General features: G+C 41.1%; 1 protein-coding gene across 3 annotated transcripts in view; it reads right to left on the reverse strand.

Moving 5' to 3' along the window:
• Window positions 1–8,734: 8,734 nt before the first annotated feature.
• Window positions 8,735–21,303, reverse strand: part of LOC124596039 (location of vulva defective 1-like) — a 99,144-nt gene continuing 86,575 nt past the window's right edge. For all 3 annotated transcript variants that reach the window (XM_047135006.1, XM_047135007.1, XM_047135008.1), the window contains 3 exons: window positions 20,178–20,363; window positions 18,809–18,941; window positions 8,735–8,880 (listed from right to left, as the gene is read on the reverse strand). In XM_047135006.1, the coding sequence (XP_046990962.1) occupies window positions 8,744–8,880; window positions 18,809–18,941; window positions 20,178–20,363 (456 nt within the window). In that variant the 3' untranslated portion in view covers window positions 8,735–8,743. The remainder of the gene's footprint in view (window positions 8,881–18,808; window positions 18,942–20,177; window positions 20,364–21,303) is intronic.

The following is a 21,303-nucleotide window of genomic DNA, read 5'->3' on the forward strand; positions in this document are numbered from 1 at the left end:
ATGTATTGTGGGAACAGGCAAATGGAAAAAAAGTGGTCAAGGAATTAAGAAAATACTATTTTTTGTATGACACAAGTGGTATTGAGAACAAGACTGTCTGCATGTATACATAATAGATATTTGAAACTTAAAAATGTCTTGGGAACCATATAGTTTCATTTGATTCTTAAAAAGACTGAAGAATGTTGGGTGATATATCCACTGAACAGAACTGTGATAATGTCTTAACACCTACAATGCATTCCATAATGAATAGCACTGAATTAATGTTTCCTACAATTAAAATTATCCATAAATATATGCCAAATTAGGACATAATACCTGCTTCAGTTACAGTCAGTGGTATTCCCTTCTCTCTTTGTATTAATGTCATGCACCCAAAGCCACCTTTCTTCATACTGTTTTGCAATGCTAGCCTCAGAAAGAGTTCTTTCCCATCTCATTTCTCCGAAAAATGTGCATCATCTGCCACAATGACATTCACTCAACACTTAGAGATTAAATATGTGTTTGGTGTTCAGACACTTTGACCATCTAGTGGCTCAGATGGCAATCACTAAGGCCAGCCACTTTCAGCATCATTGTCCACATGACCGAACATTGCAGCTACCCACCATGAACTATGCTGCAGTGACAGGTCATGTTCTGTCTGGCCAAGCCTTTAGAAAGCAAATGTGTCAACAACAGAGTGAAAATATTTTTGGAAGTTGTTTTGTGTATTGATGCATGGTGCTAATGTGACTGACATTTGGTGAAAAGTCAAGAGGTTTAAGACAGAAGATTTGCCCACAACATCAGACATATAGTCACAGGATGGACAGAAGACTTTGTTGACTCAGTCACATACTGTCTGCTAATCCTCAAGCAGTTTCATTTGAACTCATGCTTTTGGATCATGCCCTATCCATCAACATTACTTTGAAGAAACAGCTGCTAATCAAGCCAACTTTTAAAATAACTGACAATATTTGTTATCTGACTCTTACACATTTATCACCAGTTACATTACAATTTCTGTTTTGCATCATCCGTGAAATATCATCTAACAGATCTCTTTCACTGATGAGGATCACACAAATCATTGAGCACATACTGAAGAAGGGAAAATAAACTGCTCGCACTGGTCTTATGGGCCAGTTATCAACATCAAAAATCTGGAACAGGTTGTTAAAACACAACGAGAATGGTGTCTAGAACACGATTTCTTACTGCCTAACACTAAAAATTACTTAATAAAGAAAAAGAAGCTTTTGATTATTATGTAATAGAAACAACTGGAATCTGGGTTGCATTTGTCCAGCACAGCTTCCTCATCACAGTCCTCTTTGATCTCTCATCAATGTATGTTAATTCACAGATTCCTGTACTGATACATGAAATTGATGCTCCTAGGATTTCAGATACCTTCATCACAGGCATCAATGGCTGCTTACCCTTGATGCACATTCCATACAGAACAATACAAGCTCTTTCTCAAGGAATGGTCTCCAGTCCAGTACTGTGTACTTTATACAGGGTGGTCAGAAACAGTCTGAAAAGCTTGTAAGGATGTTGCAGGATACGTTATGCAGAGACATAACTGTCAAGAAAAAATTTGTGGATTGCCCCATTTCAAAGTTGACTAGCATTGAAGTTAATCAATAAAACCTTTGAATGTGCAAATTCAAGCAGCCTGACAGATACAATAAGTTAATTGTTCTCATAGTGTAGATGATAGCGCACAAGACTGCTCAACCTTTGGCTCAATTTTGACCTTACTACTGTCCCGTGTCTAATTTTTGTACTGCTGTAATCAAACAACGGAAAATCCAGAATGGTAACAATATTATGAAAAGGAAAGTTGCTAAAAGTTGCTACTCATTGTATAGCGGAGATGCTCAGTTGCAGATAGGCGCAACAAAAAGACTGTCACAAATAAAACTTTCAGGCATTAAGGCCTTTTTCAACAATAGATGACACACACACACACACACACACACACACACACACACACACACACACACACACACACACATCACAGTGACATTTCAGTTGCCTAAGACTGCAGTTGTGTATGTGAGTTGCGTTTGCATGACTGTCTGTGAGTCTTTTTATCGTGCCTTTCTGTGACTCAGCATCTCCGCTTTTATATTGCTCTCTTTTTCAGTTCCAGGAAAAAAAAGGAAAGAACACATTTGGTGACACTGTCTCTGGCAGGCAGCTTGAATTTGCATATGCAAGAGCCAGATTGGCTAACTTCAATAATAATTAGCTCAGAAATGCCACAATGTATAGATTTTTTCTTAACAATTATTTCTCAGTACAACCTACTCCACAACACCATTACAAGCTTTTCAGACTATTTATGATCACCCCATATATGGCAGATATTGAAACTTCAATATCATCAACTGTTAAACTACAGGATCCTTAAAAAAGAATGACCTGACTTTAAAACTTCATGTTTATTGATAAAAACATACTACTAACATGGGATGAATTACAAAATACAAAATCTTAAAGTTTTAGCTATACCATTACAAATGCTCTATGTGTCCACCAGCAGCAGCACAAACAATGTCTAGATGGTACCTAAATTCCTCATAAACTTTACACATAAAGGACAGATGAACACATTATCATTCATGTATCCCAACAAGCAAAAATCACATGTGGTCATGTCCAGTGATCAAGGAGGCCGAGAATGCAGGACAATGTCTTGGGGTCCTGTGCACCCTATCCAGCATTGTAGCAGTGTGTCATCGAGAAAATGATGTATATTGTTGTGCCAGTGTGGTGGAGCTCCATCCTGTTGGAAAGTGAAGTCATCAGAGTCCTCTTGAAGTCGTGGAAAAGCCAATTCTGGAGCATTTGAAGGTAGCTCATTCCAGTCACTGTGTTTTCTCAAAAAAGAATTGCAAGGTTGACCTGGATTCTTGCCTTTTCACAAGCTTCCTGTCTCCTCTCTACCAACAATGAATTTTTTTGGGTGCAGATGGATCACTGTCAAAATGCTGACAAAAAGCGCACTGAACTGAAATCGCTGACTTACTCTTTGCATACTGCAGCACGCAAGACACCTTCTCTTGAGTGGATGGTATCATACTTTTGACTGACTGCAAACTGAAAAGCTGCATTGACTGACATGAAATGGTGATTTTATGAAACTCTAGGCCATGCCTATTCGGATAACCCACATTTCCTTGCCAGCACGTCCCATGTTTCCTAATTATTACTGTCCAAAACAGGTTATTCCTTTTGAAACACCTTGTATGATGTTATGGATGCAATATACACCTCTTCTCAGTAGCCATTTGTCTCTAAAACACATGACAAACTAAATGTTTATGTCTACGGCTCTGTGGACTGAGTTGGGAGACAATACAGTGTTACCTGGGGGGCGAGTGCACAGCCTGTTGGCTCATTTCCACAGGGATTTGCTTGTACACCATTGCTCTGAGCCCTATACTAATTCAATAAATAATATGCCAGCCTATGAACAGCCAGTGAATAATACAAATCATGTTTGACTACAAAAACATCACGTAATCTGGGAGTGGTCCATTTGGAAAGCAATGTATCTGGACTCAGATTCAGATTGAAGTTCAGTTATATTTCAGTCAAAAAAGGTTCCTTCAGTTGGTGGGCATAAAAAGATTAATGTTCACAGTTAATGAATGATATTTTTGGAAAACAGTGCAAGCAAACAATTCCTACACATGTAGTGTTTCACTTTTACAAAGGCATGATAATGTCTATTAATTCCCACAGTTATAATCTTCACAGTTATCACTTTCAACAGTCTAATGTGAAAGTCAGTAACATTTGTTCAGGCTAACTCAATGAGTAAACACATCTTTACAATTGCAAACTGTAGCACAAAGATCGCGAAGAACCTGCACTGCTTTCGCTATCCACAGCTTAGTCACATGACCCCTACTTGAGTCATATTAGCATTCAACTCCTAGACCACCAATTGAAATTATTTACAGTTTTCAAAAATATTTTACATTAAACACAAATGGTAGATTTCTACGCTATGGCGCTTTTGTATTTCTTTATTAAACAGATTAATTCTACATCCGGCTAAACTGTCTTTTGCATGCAGTTCTACCATTCACACTATGAACTGAAACAGCAGGTAACTAGTCAAATTTGCAGTCTAATTGTTTATTCTTGTAACTTACTCCTTTAGTCAAATAATGAGTGCACAACATTATTTTACTATAATGTCTTTCTAATAGTAAAAACAATAAAGAGAAGTTAGCAACATAACCAATATCTGTATTATATGATTGGTGGAGACTTTATTGGACTTTTTATTCATTTTCTGAATTTTTTATTCTTTACTGAATGCATAATTTAACTGCAGACACACTCAGAATCTTGCCATGTTAGCATGCCAACTGCTAATGGTTGGCCATCAGTGTATTTAATGATGTGGGATTTCCTGGCAGCAGTTCACAGCCAGCTGTGGCGCAGTCATAATCAATGTGATCACCAGCTACACATCACCCAACCTAGACTTCACACTTCATGATTGATGTATGCATATGAACCCACAACATGCAGCATTACACACATAATGTCAATAACATCAACTGCACTATTCCTGGGACTAATATACAACTCATGAGTGATGTGGTATGCCCATATCAGACACCTTCTTATGAGGCTAAAATAAAATGGTCTCCTTGCACTGACCCATACTTGGTAAGTTGCACAGCTTGCCACAGTACTCACCCAGTAGCTTTAGCTGGTGCAACCTCAGTTACAATAGGAAGTGACCTTTTACCGCAGTTGCTGCATGTCAAATTAGGCAAAATACAGTACTGCTGCATTAAAATCTGGATCGGAATGATGTCTTCAACAATGGACAGTGCTCCACTCTTGGGAGCAGTGGAAATGCTGCTCCATATCTGAATGCCTGTACATGGTAGATAAATGTATGTAGTCGAGAAACCTACCTCTAGGGCTCCCAACTGTTCAGAAACTAGCTAATATACATAAAGTTTGCTGGAAAAGCTATGGTATCTCCACGAAAACACAGATCTCCTCACTGAATAGAAATTACTACCCAAAAGCAACATGTCCTGGACAAACCAGCGTTGAAAATATTTTTTCTAAGTTACTTTTGTTATACAAAATTCATCTGCTCACCAAACATGAAACAACAAATATCAACAAGTAATGCATGACAGCTACATAAATGCAGTGGGGAAATATGATTAAAATATTTGTCAACTGCACAACCATATGAGAGTACTGTTTTCTCTTGTTCTGGTCTCCAAGCAGAATAATCATACTCCCTCCCTCAAAACACATCAGTGTTATGACAGAGGGTGTGGCTGCAAACCTCCCATCTCATAGGCCATTTGAATTAGCAAACACCACCCCCGGTAGCTGAGTGTTCAGCACAACCGAATGTCGATCCTAAGGGCCCAGTTCGATTCCCGGCTGGGTCGGAGATTTTCTCCACTGAGGGACTGGGTGTTGCGTTGTGCAAATCATCATCATTTCATCGCCATCAACGCACAAGTCACCAAAGTGGCGTCAAATTGAAAGACTTGCTCCCGCCGAACAGTTTACCCAACGGGAGGCCCTAGTCACATTAACAAACAGCTGTTGACACCTGGTCCCAGTTGCAGGGTGTCTAGTTAACGACTTCCAAGAGGAAAAAATTTGTTTTTACTATTTCATATAATGACTGAACAAATTTAAAAATTTCAAATGCTGTCGTAATCTACTCATGAAGAGTCATAATCTTACGTAAAAAGTTTAACACAATAAGTCAATATACTTTCAGAAGATCATTACTTATGAATTGGATGTGCAGTAGACAACATCTAATATCCATCATAAGGGTGGGTTTCAATCACTTCAAATGCTGTGGTCATCTCCACAAGTGGGTACTGGAGATTCATCAATTTGTTTATTTTAGTCAACTTCAAAAGATTCTTTACCTCACTTATTATTTTTGTGTGTCCACTATTGTGACCGGAAAGTAACTTTTGTGCAGGAAACTAAGTGAGTCAAAACACCAGTTTCTCACGAGTATCACTACTACGCTTGCATCAGAAAATATATCTTCTTACAGTATCATCATGGAATTTTTAAGGGACATACACTGAATTGCCAAAGAAACTGGTATAGGCATGTGTATTCAAATACAGAGATATGTAAACAGGCAGAATATGGTGCTGCAGTTGGCAACACCTATATAAGACAACAAGTGAGTGGCACAGTTGTTAGATTGGTTACTGCTGCTACAATGGCAAGTTTTCAAGATTTAAGTGAGTTTGGAGTTGGTGTTACAGTCGGTGCATGGATGATGGGACACAGCATTTACAAGATAGCAAAGAAGTGAGAATTTCCCCGTATGACCATTTCATGAGTGTACTGTGAATATCAGGAATTCGGCAAAACATCAAATCTCTGACATTGCTGTGACTAGAAAAAGATCCTGCAAGAACGGGACCAATGAAAACTGAAGAGAACCATTCAACATGACAGAAGTGCAATCCTTCCACAGATTTCACTGCTGAGCCATCAACAAGTGTCAGCGAGTGAACCATTCAACAAAACACCATTGATATGGGCTTTTGGAACCAAAGGCCCATTTGTGTACCCTTGATGACTGCACGACACAAAGCTTTATGCCTCACCTGGACGAGTTAAGACCAACATTGGACTGTTGATGACTGGAAACAAGTTGTCTGGCCCGATGAGTCTCATTAAAAATTGTATCGAATGGATGGACATGTACAGATATGGAGACAACTTCTGAATCCATGGACCCTGAATGTCAGCAGGGCACTGTTCAAGCTGGTGGAGACTCTGTAAAGGTGTGGGGCATGTGCAGTTGGAGTGATATGGAACTCCTGATACATCTAGATACAACTTTGACAGGTGACACATATGTAAGCATCGTGTCTGATCACCTGCACCCATTCATGTCCTTTGTGCCTTCCAACAGACTTGGAAAATTCCAGCAGGACAATGTAACACCCTACACGTCCAGAATTGCTACAGGGTTGCTCCAGGAACACTCTTCTGAGTTTAAACACTTCTGCTGACCACCAAACTTCCAGACATGGACATTATTAAGCATATCTGGGATGCCTTGCAAATTGCTGTTCAGAAGAGATCTCCACCCCTTGTACTCATACACATTTATAGACAGGCCTGTAGGATTCAGGATGTCATTTCCCTCCAGCATTACTTCAGATCTTAGTCGACTCCATGCAATGTCGTGTTGTGGTCCTTCTGCATGTTCTTGGAGGCCCTACACAATATTAGGTACGTGCACCAGTTTCTTTGGCTCTTCAGTGTAGTTCACCATCTATTCCCAGAGGGAGCTTTTGTACAATCCCAGTTCAACTGATAGTGCTATATCTACATGTTGCTTAATCATAATTTACAGAAGTCATCAAAGGGCCAGAAACTGTATAAAAATTTCATACCAAACAAATTAGTGTATTTGTGCTATTTTTTACCTTTTTTGCCCCTCAATAATCTAAAAGAATTGTATTTGCAAGTTTCATGGCGTATTACTATGATCTGTTATCATCTATCACATGTTGTGGAAGTACTTAAAAATAATTTTACATATTCACAAGTACCTTTACCTTTAATCCAAATAAATACAGTTTCATTTACAGATATCTTACGTCTATTACGAGTATACAAGGAAAAGGGTGAGGGTGACATATATGATGATTTGCCAAAGTCTTTATTTGCGTTTTCACAAACATGGTATGACCATTTCATGAGTGTACTGTGAATATCAGGAATTCGGCAAAACATCAAATCTCTGACATTGCTGTGACTAGAAAAAGATCCTGCAAGAACGGGACCAATGAAAACTGAAGAGAACCATTCAACATGACAGAAGTGCAATCCTTCCACAGATTTCACTGCTGGAGTACTATCACCTGTGAGTGATTTATGTATCTTACAATATACTCTAAGCGTCATAAAAATGCAGACAATATACCATATGGCTTTTGACCATTCCTGTAATGCCTAGTTTTTTCCCAAAAAATTATCTCTACTTTTGACAACAGGTTTCCATTACCATTTTTCGATATTCATTAGCTTTGCTCACCATCAGATAAATGACTGATTTTTAATTGACAAGATGATAAATTTTGTGTTAGTAAATATCTGCAATCAAATGTGCAGATCATGAAGGCAACAAAAAGTGGCTTTTAAAGAAAGTAGGAATTTGTTATATTTGCATATAAAAAACACGTGTAAAGGAAAGTTGTTTAACTAATACAAAATCAGAAAACAATTGTAAAAATGCGAAATCTATCTTCTCTAATATGATTCTTCTCTGATATGAGACAATAATGGGTTCTCCATTATTAACTAGTGCATTAACATTCGGCAACAGAAATGTATAATGTTCCTGATGGTCTCCCAATCAGCTTCCTGAGAACACTGATTTGTTGATAATTGAAATGTTTCCTGTTGTTTTACTAGACACCAATTCCAATATTCAGCACTCAATGACACTGACGTTTCATAATATAACTAGTAATTTTTCATAACGAACTGTCAGAGAACTACAGTTACCTGCCAAAATCTGTAACTTTCAATTTTTACCACTGCTTTCAAGGAAATAGTTGCTGATTAAACATGCCTGACTGATGCAGGCCAAGTCTTACTGATTAAATCTTAAAGTAGTTTTATGGGTTATTGTATGAAACATATAACCAAATAAATAATATCACTCTTGGTGGTTGTAAATGTCAAGAAATCAGTTTATTTTTTTACTGAGAGGGTTGGTCATTTTACCCAAAATCAGTGTTACATGAGTCTCCTTATCAAGTACAAAATATAAAAATGGATGAGTTGCATAAAATCTCTCGATTGGTCCATAAGCAGTTAGCTCACCTGTGAAAACAAGCAAATCATTTTTATATTTTCATTCTTAGACTGTATTGCAAAATAAACATTCCTATAGTATGAAATTTTTGTAAAGAGAGAAATGTTCAATTTATTAAAAAAAAAAAAAAGCCTCCAGGAAACAGTTATTATGTTACCGTATTTACTTTGATGAAGTTTCAAAATTGATAAAGAAGTGTTCCTTTCTTTTTGCTATTTTGAAACATGCAGAAATCAAGGTTTACTGTAAATTTTTTTGTCAGATTCTTATTAACAGAGTAATTGTAATGTACATCTTCCAAAAGCTCATAATACACGAAATTCTTACTGCACAAGAGTAACTACAATGAAAACCCTCTTAATTGTCCAGATGGGCTATACAGTAATATTATTTTTTCAAAAGTGTTTAACTTATGTATGGCTTACATAGTCTGTGGCTGCTGTGAATTGTTAAGTGACTATGTAAGTGTGACAAGCAGCCACAAAAACTGGTTGATGACAGTGCAGGTCAAAGTATGGTACAAATTACCACAGTAAACAAATAAGGATGAACAACCAATAGATCTGGGAAACATGAGTTGATTAATGATTATATTTCGAAGCTGAAAAATTACAGAAAAATCCTAAGATAAAATTTGCAGAGGTTCATATGATCTGAGAATCAGGACATTGATTTAGCATTTATTGTGTTTTGAACAAGATTCATCGATATTCCAATCATAAAAAGAAAAAAGATTCATGGAATATTTCTTGTAGCAAATTATTTTAAAGTCATCTTTTCCATTGTGTGTCTAATTAGCAATTACTGTACCAACATCACCACTACTGTTGTTCACAAGCATGGAGTAGAAACAGTTAGAGAAAATTACTTCCTCATGGTGAAAGATCTACCAATTTATTGGTAGAAGTATTTAATAACTATGAGGTATCAGTAATGAAACATGGACAGAACTGCAAAAGTCAGTCAGAAAAAAATATAACTTGACAAACTGGGCTGAATGATCCAGCTAATCACTGAATTGCCAACAGTGAAGATGGGTGTTGATCTTTCAACTTTACTATTGTATCTGTTGATGTTATTTGCAACTAAATACATGTCAAGTAAAGGTCAATCATAAAAAGTAATATTTATTTATGAATCAAAAACTGATATTATTACATTCTCTTCAAAGTTCAGATAAATAATTTGGGCCTACATGGTTTTCAGTTGAGCTGTTGTCCATAGAGTTGTTAGTAGGTTTTTTAGGTGAAGTGTTATTAAGAATCCCTAATGTTTTTGTGACACTATTAGCTAGATTTCACAAAGAACAATGACCTTTTCCAGTCTTCAGGTTACTTAGAAGTAACAATTATTTTCAGGTGAGTGTTAGTTATATAACAATACAGACAGAGTATGCTCTTGTGGCGTCGATAGGTCACATCGGCAACGTACAGCATGATCTTTGAACTCTAACTGACCTGACAAGCCGCCATGTTAATAGTCCAGTCAGCCTTTGTACCTTGTACAGTGTACACGTGTAGCTTTCTTTGTGCTGAAATATATGTATGTATAGACATTTATGGGAACAGTTTGTTGCATATACAGTTATCTGTATTCCCATTTCCCATATTGGTGACCCTGAAGTTTCTACGTCTTCCGCGACTTCCGTGCTGGCTGTGTGGAATCAACAGGGTTTGCATTCGGCGCCATGGCTGCCTCACCCAACATTTTATATGAGGATTTGGAGGCTCAGCTTCTACTACCAGACCACTCTAATCCCCTGCCAATGGTTGTTGCACCACTAACGGACAGTGGTTCACAATCTCCAACAAAGTTAACCTCAAACTTTGCAGCTCTACAATGGCCAAGTGTTACGCCGTTACCTGAGACAATGGACTCAGATTTTATGTCACCGGACTGTGCATGCCAACATGTGAAAGGTGAAGTGGACGATTTCCAGAATCGTGTAACGATCAATCACTTGTGTAGTGTTCAAAGGGACACAAATTCGCACATGTGCTTTGATCCTCTACGCGCTGCAACATTGGTTACAGTAGTGCTGTGTGCAACGCCATTCATGCAAAGCGCTCACATAGTCAACTGCTATCAAGCTATGCCAGTTTCGCCTTCCTCACAATTTAATAACAGACATTTTTATACATCAAGTTCGCCAGGCTCAACCACCAGATCTGTCGCCCAGTTTCTCGACCACATGGGTTCATGCACACCCGACGGTGCTTCACCATCCAGGAATGTTGTACCATGACAATGTGACTGCCAGCAGGTTTCACCAGTGATTTATAGTTCTACCGCAGCAGGTGTGTTTCCGATGTGTACAGAAAACTCTTGATGCTGCTACACCAAGTACCAAACCATCCCCCCGCCAGCCTCCCCTCACTCACAGGGGGCCCCAATTCCGACCATAAAGCCGCTTGCTCCTTCTGTAGTGCCGTCTGCACCTGCCGTGCTGGCCTTCCACATCATTTCCAAGGTGGACAAATTAAGTACTGTGCCTTTAACCAGTTTACGGGCCTACCTCACACACCGCTCATCCATTCGTTCCCACGTCATGCTTCCATGACTCATCAGGGACATTTCAACTGGCCATTGATCGGGACATGTTTGCTAGTAACATGCCCCCAGTAATGTTGGGTTACAGGACAGCCTATCTACTCTACTCTACATCCATACTCCGCAAGCCACCTGACGGTGTGTGGCGGAGGGTACCCTGAGTACCTCTATCGGTTCTCCCTTCTATTCCAGTCTCGTGTTGTTCGTGGAAAGAAGGATTGTCAGTATGCTTCTGTGTGGGCTCTAATCTCAATGATTTTATCCTCATGGTCTCTTCGCGAGATATACGTAGGAGGGAGCAATATACTGCTTGACTCCTCGGTGAAGGTATGTTCTCGAAACTTTAACAAAAGCCCATACCGAGCTACTGAGCGTCTCTCCTGCAGTCTTCCACTGGAGTTTATCTATCATCTCCGTAACGCTTTTGCGATAACTAAATGATCCTGTAACAAAGTGCGCTGCTCTCCGTTGAATCTTCTCTATCTCTTTTATCAACCCTATCTGGTACGGATCCCACACTGCTGAGCAGTATTCAAGCAGTGGGCGAACAAGCGTACTGTAACCTACTTCCTTTGTTTTTGGATTGCATTTCCTTAGGATTCTTCCAATGAATCTCAGTCTGGCATCTAATTTACCAACGATCAACTTCATATGATCATTCCATTTTAAATCACTCCTAATGCGTACTCCCAGATAATTTATGGAATCAACTGCTTCCAGTTGCTGACCTGCTATTTTGTAGCTAAATGATAAGGGATCTATCTTTCTATGTATTCGCAGCACATTACACTTGTCTACATTGAGATTCAATTGCCATTCCCTGCACCATGTGTCAATTCGCTGCAGATCCTCCTGCATTTCAGTACAATTTTCCATTGTTACAACCTCTCAATACACCACAGCATCATCTGCAAAAAGCCTCAGTGAACTTCCGATGTCATCCACCAGGTCATTTGCGTATATTGTGAATAGCAATGGTCCTATGACACTCCCCTGTGGCACACCTGAAATCACTCTTACTTCGGAAGATTTCTCTCCATTGAGAATGACATGCTGCGTTCTGTTATCTAGGAACTCCTCAATCCAATCACACAATTGGTCTGATAGTCCATATGCTCTTACTTTGTTCATTAAACGACTGTGGGGAAGTGTATCAAACGCCTTGCGGAAGTCAAGAAACACGGCATCTACCTGTGAACCCGTGTCTATGGCCCTCTGAGTCTCGTGGACGAACAGCACTAGCTGGGTTTCACACGACTGTCTTTTTCGAAACCCATGCTGATTCCTACAGAGTAGATTTTTAGTCTACAAAAAAGTCATTATACTCGAACATAATACATGTTCCAAAATTCTACAACTGATCGACGTTAGAGATATAGGTCTACAGTTCTGCACATCTGTTCGATGTCCCTTCTTGAAAACGGGGATGACCTGTGCCCTTTTCCGATCCTTTAGAACGCTACGCTCTTCTAGAGACCTACGGTACACCGCTGCAAGAAGGGGGGCAATCCTACCACAGGACAGCAGGCCTTCCAAGATACGCTGAAAGTAACCCCACCCCCCACCCCTCCCTCGTGCTTGTGGAGCACCTATTTGAGTTACATCAGGTGACTGACAACAACTCTAAATTTCTATGTCTTGTCACGCACCTCCATGACCACTCAGATTTAATTTGTGACCTCCTTTCGCCACCACTGCCACCAAAATACGAGTTTGCCAAGAAGATAATATTGGACCGATTCGCCTGCTCACCACAGGAATTAATAAAATAATCAAGATCCTGTACAAGGAACACCTGGGGGACCCCACTCCGTCACAACTCTGGCGCCGCCTTCGGCTACTTGTGAGTGAACGCACAATGCCGGACGTTACGCTGTGGATGGTATAGTTTGCCAAGTTATCTGCTGACCTGCAGATACACCTGCTACTGCACTCTTTCGAGCCTAACGTCTCTCGCCTTTGCATCGCAGATCAGCTGTATGCACTACTGCGACAAAAACCACCAGCACACCTCTCACCGCTAGTTGGCACTACGCCTCCTGTTTACTGGCCATCTGTGGGCAGAGGCAGGACTCGTTCTGCCTCTAAGCCATCTACACCACTGGGCAGAGCTCATTGGCTCTCTCCTCTTTCTGAGCACTCAAGAATCGCACATGCACCATACGTCGTGGTTTACATTCTGGAAGAGATCAACGAGGACAAACCCCCTCTGCTGTCACAATCATCACCACCGCCACATCTGGCTCATCCTTACTGTTGGTACCACAAGATTTTCGGGGATGAGGCCAAGAAGTGCAGATTACCTTGCCAGCATCCAAACGCCAACCGCAGGATCTAAAAGACGCTGAGTCCTGTGGGGAACTTCACAGGCGTCCTCAAACATTGCACTCCCTCCACTCGTCCTCTCAGCCGAGCAGTCATTTATACGTGACTGACATTTCGTCCAGACTTGTTTTCCTAGTCGACACAGCTGCTGAAATGTCCATCATACCTACATTGTTGGCTGCTCCCGTTTTTTCACTGACGAAGTTGCTTTTACGCGCTGTCAATGCATGAACATTACAAACTGTCTGCTCTGCTAAAGTTATGGTGTGTCTGTCTCCTTCTCTACATTTCCCATGGACTTTTTACATTCCTGACATTGACTAACCAATTCTTGGTATGGATTTCTTGTCCCATTATAAACTCTCCCCGAACATAGTCCAAGGTTCAGAGCTACACCACTCTTCTGACACTCAGATACCGTACTCAGGCACTTGTGCTCGTCATTCTGTTTCTGTTGCGACACAGATTTGGTTTACGAGTGCTCCACCCTTGCGAACAACATTGTGACCTGTGTCACTAATCTACTGTCAGAGTATGACACAGTGGTGCAACTTTGTTGGCAAAACAACAAGTTGAAACAATGCATTGCTCACACTTTTGACGAGCTCACCGCAGCTCATACCTCGCTGCTGCAACTGCAGTCCAAGTTCCTTCACCTGATCAACCTTCATCAGCAAGCACCAGCACCGACACTTATCAGGTTAGTTCAAAAACATTCATTGCATGTGACGATTCATGTTCAGTGATCTCAGCACCCACCACACACCCGCTACGAGCAATGCCATGTGTTTCAAACAGTGCTTCTAATGACAGTCGCATGCGTGATGCGAACACACCCCACCACGCAGGCAGCCGCCCCGCGTGTTGGTAAGCATTCCCCCTCTCTCATGTGCCAACCACGTGATTCGGCGGCCATCGCCATTCCCCGCATGACGCCACCGTTCTCTCGCCCGTGCCAGTTACTCAAGGAGTTACTCAAGGCAAAGCTAACAACAGACAGTCGCTGCACATTCCTATCCGCTCCTTGCTGTATGTGCAGCCAACCTCTCTTAACAAGCACACGCCATGCTCATGTAATAGGCATGTGATTTTCGTGCTGCCTTGTCCCACTCGCGCTAATGGATACGCCTCATTGCGCCCCACTCATCCCAAAACTTCACATGAGGATGTTACTCAGCCTCGTGTGCAGTTCTCAGTCTCTTCCGTCACTGACGTAATGACACACAAGATAATTACCATTGCCAGCCCTCCTATTAGGCACAAGGTTAGACGCCTCAACCCCATTAAGTTGCGTGGGGCCCGGAAGCAAATTAACGAACTTCTGGAGGCAGGCATTCTACAGCCATCGGACAGCAATTGGTCTTCACCGATTCACCTTGTCACCAAACATGATGGTTCTTTTCAAATGTGTGGTGATTACAGACACTTAAACGCTCGTATCATCATGGACAATTACCCAGTGCTGAACATAAACGATTTCACGAATATGCTATTGGGCGCCACAATGTTCAGTGTGATTGACAGTATACGTGCCTATCAACAGATTCCAGTAGCGCCAGAAGACATTCCAAAGACTGCTATCATCATGCTGCTCAGTTTGTTCCAATACAACTTCATGCCATTTGGTTTAAAGCATGTGGCACAAACGTGGCAATGTTTCATTGACTCAATCCTATGACGGTTTGAGTTCTGCTTTGCATACCTGGATGACATCTCATTTTCAGCAAGTCGACAGAGGACCATTAAAAGATCATTTATCCCATGTCCTCCAGACCTTGAACTCCAACAGTGTCAAGGTCAACAAAGATAAATTCCAATTGCGCCAGTCTTCTGTGACAATTTTGGGTTACACGGTCTCAGCAGACAGAATACAGCCTCCCAAATCCTGCATGTGCAGGCTATCACATCATTTCTACCCCCAGCTATGTACAAAGAACTCCGACATTTCATGAGTACTATAAATTACTACCGCCAACATCTACCTTCTGCCGCCGCCATGCAGGACCTGCTGGCGGACTCGATTCCCGGCAAACATTCTTCGGGCCTTAAGTCAGTCCATTGGGGGCCTTCAGGGCTCTAAAGACAGCGTTAACTCTTGCTGTTGTGCTCACCCACCCCGATCTGTCTGCCAAGTTGTTCATCACTATGGACGCTAGCGACATCGCAGTTGGGGCAGTATTACAGCAACGCAAAGGTGACATGGTTTCACTCCTTCATTTCTTCTCTAAAAAACTGTCTACAGCACAGAAGAAATATTCTGCTTTTGATAGAGAACTTCTGGCGGTCTATGAAGCCATCAAACACTTTGGCTCTGACATCGAGGGCCTTTCTTTCTTCATCTTTCGACATGGTCTCTCAGTTTACTATGGACGTACACTACATCAAAGGCACGGAAAATATCCCCCCCTGATTCTTTTCGCAGATCAATACTGTCTCACGCATCATCGATTTATCTGACCTTGCCTCTCTCCAGGCCTCTGATGAGGAATATCAAGCTCTCTTCATGAATCCTCAGACATCACTTGTGTTTACCAAAGCCAAGTTCTCCAGCGTTTTGGATGAAGTGTGGTGCGACTCTTCTACTGGCACTTTGCGACCGTTGCTCCCTCCCACGTTGCACTGACAAGTCTTCGATGCCTTGCATAACCTCACCCAACCTGTCGTCCACACCACCACATGCCTCATCACCGAACATTTTGTTTGGAAAAATGTTAAGCAGGACTGTTAAACCTGGGCACGCAGCTGCATTTCCTGCCAACACAATGAAATCGGACGCCACACCTCTCCCCCCCCTTGGCAAGCTTGACATTCCGCAAGAATGTTTTCGTCATGTTCATATCGACCTTATCAGCCCTCTGCCACTGTCAGAGGGCCACAGATATATCCTCTCCACAATCAACCGCATGTCTCATTGGGTGGAAGCTCTTCTTTTACCCAAGGTCACAGCAGAAACCATGGCCAAGGGACCTACCTCATCATGGATCGCTAGGTTCTATTGCCCGTCCGCCATCACCACCGACCAGGGTTGACAGTTCAAGTCTACACTTTTCAAGATTCTATGTAACCTTTGCAGTGACAAAAAATTTCATACAACAGCCTACCACCCGCAAAGCAATGGTTTAGTGGAACGATGGCACCGCACCCTTAAAACAGCACTCAGGTGCCATGACTGCCTCTGGTCTGAGGTGCTTCCTTGGGTGTTACTCGGTCTCTGTTCGACCTTTAAACCTGCCTTACAGGGAACCATGTCTGAATTCGTTTTTGGTGAGAACCCAGTTCTACCCGGGGAACTTGTGGATTTCCCCACCTCCCCAGATTTTATTAGTGGAATGCGCACCCACTTTAGACATGCATGGTACACCTGCCTGTCAGCCATTCCTCCCCGGACACTTATGTGCCAACCGGACCCATCATATGCTCCCACATTATGCTCAGGGCTGATTCCATTAGACAACCCCTGCAATCCCCATACCTCAGCCCCTCTGAAGGACTCCAGAGGGGCGAGACGACGTTCGACATTATGGTTAAAGATCACCCACAGACTGTTTCGCTACACAGGCTCAAGCTTGCTTTTGTGGACTCCGACACCTCTCTGCCGTCCCAGTCAGACCATCTGGACGAATTTTCCATTGCCGAGCCCGATAATGAATTAGCTAATCCCATGGTAGGGTCTTCTCCTTCTGATGATTCATCACCACAGTTCGCGGGTTTCCCAAGCAAGTCGTCATCAACCCCATGTGCAATGTTTGATTACGTTTCATCTACTGGAGAGATTTCCTCCCCAACTTTCAATTTGCACTGCAATGTACCACCTAACTGTGTCGACACTTTCGATGACCATGTGCTCGTGCTCCTTACAGACACTGTAGACTTGACACTCAACGAGGAACTAGATGGAAAGATAGTGCGTAGCCTGTCCCTCCCCTGAGAGTGTGATCCATCAAGAGTTCGTGCATTCATCTCCTCGGACGGCTCGATCTGCATTAGGGGCAGGCATGCTCGTACGCCGCACCCCTCCGCACATCTCCACTCCCGGGCCGGCCAGCGCATTGCCTGCCCCCGCTGGCTGTCTGATTACAATGTGGGTCTGCATCCCATCACCATGCCTTCACATGCCACCCTGACTGAGCTGGAGCTTCCAGTCATTTGCCTGCCACCTCGCAATACTCACTTCAACGCTGACGCCCACACGACCTCCCCTCAGGCTTCACAGGCCATACTCTGTACTGTGGAGGGGGGGGGGGGGGGCTGTGTTGTGTTGATAGGTCACATTGACCACATAAAGCATGATCTTTGAACTGTAATTGCTCTGACGAGCTGCCATGTTATTAGTCCAGTCAGCCTTTGTACCTTGTATAGTGTACACGTGTAGCTTTCTTTGTGCTGAATTATATGCATGTATAGACATTTATGGGAACAGTTTGTTGCATATACAATTATCCGTATTCCCATTTCCCATACTCTAAAAAAAGGAAAAGAACCTTAGGGTCAAACTAAATATAATTCTACATGAGAGGTTGTCCTCAGTTGTGGGCATATTTTATGTACTCCTTGACACATTCTTATTTTACAAAAGGAGATCTACTGGAATGAGGTGGAAGTCTAGAAGAACTAGAGGATAGAGAATGGTTAAAGTAATAATGGTTTTGTGATGTCTCATGTTCATGGGAACACAAAACTGCACTGCAAAAGTTACAAGAAGTAATGCTAAGAGAAGAAATAATGGCAGATGTGATACCAGCGTCAAAAGCAAAGTTGACAGTTTACAAAATAAATAAATAAATAAAAGTGTTTCTCAAAAATCAACTACACAAAGAAAAGATAACTATAAAGAAGTTGAGATGCTAAAGAAAAGAAGAAGACTTTCAAAGTTCAGGCAAAAGAGACGTCAAGGAACGGTAAGCCTAAAAGTTGGTCATGCAAATAAGGAAACCTGTTGAAATTCATATTCTGACTCTTAGAAAACCAATTACGTATGAACTCGCTGGAACAGTCAGAGTACATATGTAAATTAAACTGTAAACACAAGAACTGCTCAGAATAGTAAGACATAATACTTACCATTTTGTGAATCCATATAATTTCTGATGTTAACTTTGATGGTTTGTTCAATGTTTCGTACATAAAGCTCTGGATCATCACTCATACCAGTCAGATTTGCTCTTTTGGGATCAAAAATGTCCCAGATGCCTAACTGAAATAGTTAATTGAAAACAAAGTTTATATACTGTGATGTATCATGCACACTAAACACATTTATAACCCAACCAAATGAAAAGGCAATTGGTGCATTTTGCTACTGTCAGAAGAACAGACACCACATATATATAATTAGGCAATGACGGCCAATGATAGCTTCAGCACAGATGCACACCAAGCCCAAACTCTTATAGGAATTGGCAAAATGCCATGAGTAATGAGGGTAATGGACAAGAGGCACTACATTAGTAGTGTGTGGATAGATTGGGAATTTGAGTCTGACAGGGGGCGTGCTAGCTTAGTGCATGCAGGTGGGATGACCACTGTGTTCTGATAAACAGCACATCTGCCTAGTACGCACGAGACCTGGGTTCAAATCCCAGTCTTGCACAATTTTTCAACTTCCTAATTGACTTAAATCAATACCCACTCACAGCCAATGTCTGTAACTCCTTTGTGGCTTAATTCATAGTGATCGCAGGATCAAGATTGTGTCTGTTCTTTCAGACATGTCCAAAAGAACAGACACCCTGAAAACTATTCCTATACTATTTCCTTTCTCATGGAGAAGAGAGGTAGGTTGGGGGCATGTCACTTATACCCCAGAATTAGACAACCCATCTGTTATGAGAATAAAGGGGAAATACAGATGACAGTGTCATCTTTAAAAACTACATATGTTCATATACTACTGTAAATAACATGTGCAATGTCATATACAACAGTGACAGGAGAAATTTTAAGCATGACAATCTGTAGGGAATGTTACATTTAATCCCTTAGAACAAGGTTGCACATCTAGAATGTACACTGCCACAGTGTATCATATTCGGATATCCAATCGAATCAAATCAATATAATGTAGAGTACACAAAAAGTATAATTTTGTAACTGAACAGTGTAAAGTCACATACTGTTCATCTAACAATTGAGATCACCAATAATCTGTCTTTTGAGCACTTTTCTAATCGGAAATCAGGATAAGGAACAAACAGTGCCTTAAAATTGAGATAGCTTACCTACCAGGAGGGGATGAATGATTGTGTACACAAATACAAGAATTTTTTATGGAGGCATTCACACATTTTAACAAGGGATACTGTCTTGAATGAAATAGACACTGTGCACAATAAACCCTATTTAAATAAAAAAAAGATCATTTAAATTGATTCATAATGGGGAACTTAATTATTGTCAGCTATTTGATCTTAATGCTGATACATTAATATACCTTTTTTAGGGATGTTGACAGAGAAATATCACCATCTGCCATAAATGTTGGTATGACAGCATTCACTCTTGTGAGAACCAAAGCTTCATACACCAGCCGCAATGGATATAAACTTAGAGAGTATATGAGGCTTTTTAATCCACATTTGTCCACTGGCAAAATTAAGAGAAGCTTATACTTATCATTCTGAAATACAGAGTACAAGACAAATTTTCATTAAAATAAAGTGTAATTTTTGTAAGATCATTCAGTCCTAAAAGTAAAGTTCAGAAGTAACATTACACACTATTACACAAAAGATGGAAAAACCTGCACACTACTGAACAATACAAGAACAGGCTCCTCAAAACCATAAAACAATTGAGGAAACTTTTGAACTTTGTGTGTCATTACAAAAACTGATATGTTTAGCTTCTTGTTGGATCTGTTACAACTGCTACTGTGTTTGTTATAAAAGGAGTTACACAATATAGAAACTTAATTGTAGTCAATGCACAGCTCTCTTTTTGTACACAAAACAAAACCAACTGTTTTCTTTTATGTACAACCAATGATATACTGTGATATGGGATAAGTTTGATCAGTTATCTGCTGATCAAAATGCACTCAACTTCAAATAGTGCTTCACTTTCCATGCCTCCTGTTAGTTTCCTGTCTCACAAACCTTCCTGAGTTTTTCTCTCATTCTGGTGCTATAAACTCATTTCACATTATTTTCTTAACTGTCACGCTCTGTCTTACTCTCTTGCTTGCTTGCCTCTACAGAACCCACTCAGTCTTTGTATTCTTATCTTCCTCCATTGCCATTTTTTCATCAGCCTAAGTCTATCTCCAACTATGCAATGTTTGGAAAGTATTCTCTTAAGTTTTCCCAATGAATCAGTTGTCTGTTTTGATCTCAGTTTTCCAACAGGGTGCAGTCATTTATGTAACATGACATTTCAACAGCATAACTTGCCATCATCTTCAGGTGGCACCTGGAGAATAAGTGCCTTTGTTATATCGCACCTCCTTTACACTCTTATCACTCCCCTCATATACCCTCACTACCTGGTCACACGCCTCATCAGCTGGATTGGTGTGTGTTGGTGTGGATGGGAGTGGGAGGAAGGGGGGGAGGGGGGTA

Source organism: Schistocerca americana, chromosome 2, assembly GCF_021461395.2.
Source record: "Schistocerca americana isolate TAMUIC-IGC-003095 chromosome 2, iqSchAmer2.1, whole genome shotgun sequence".
In the NCBI taxonomy this organism is placed as follows: Eukaryota; Metazoa; Arthropoda; class Insecta; order Orthoptera; family Acrididae; genus Schistocerca; species Schistocerca americana.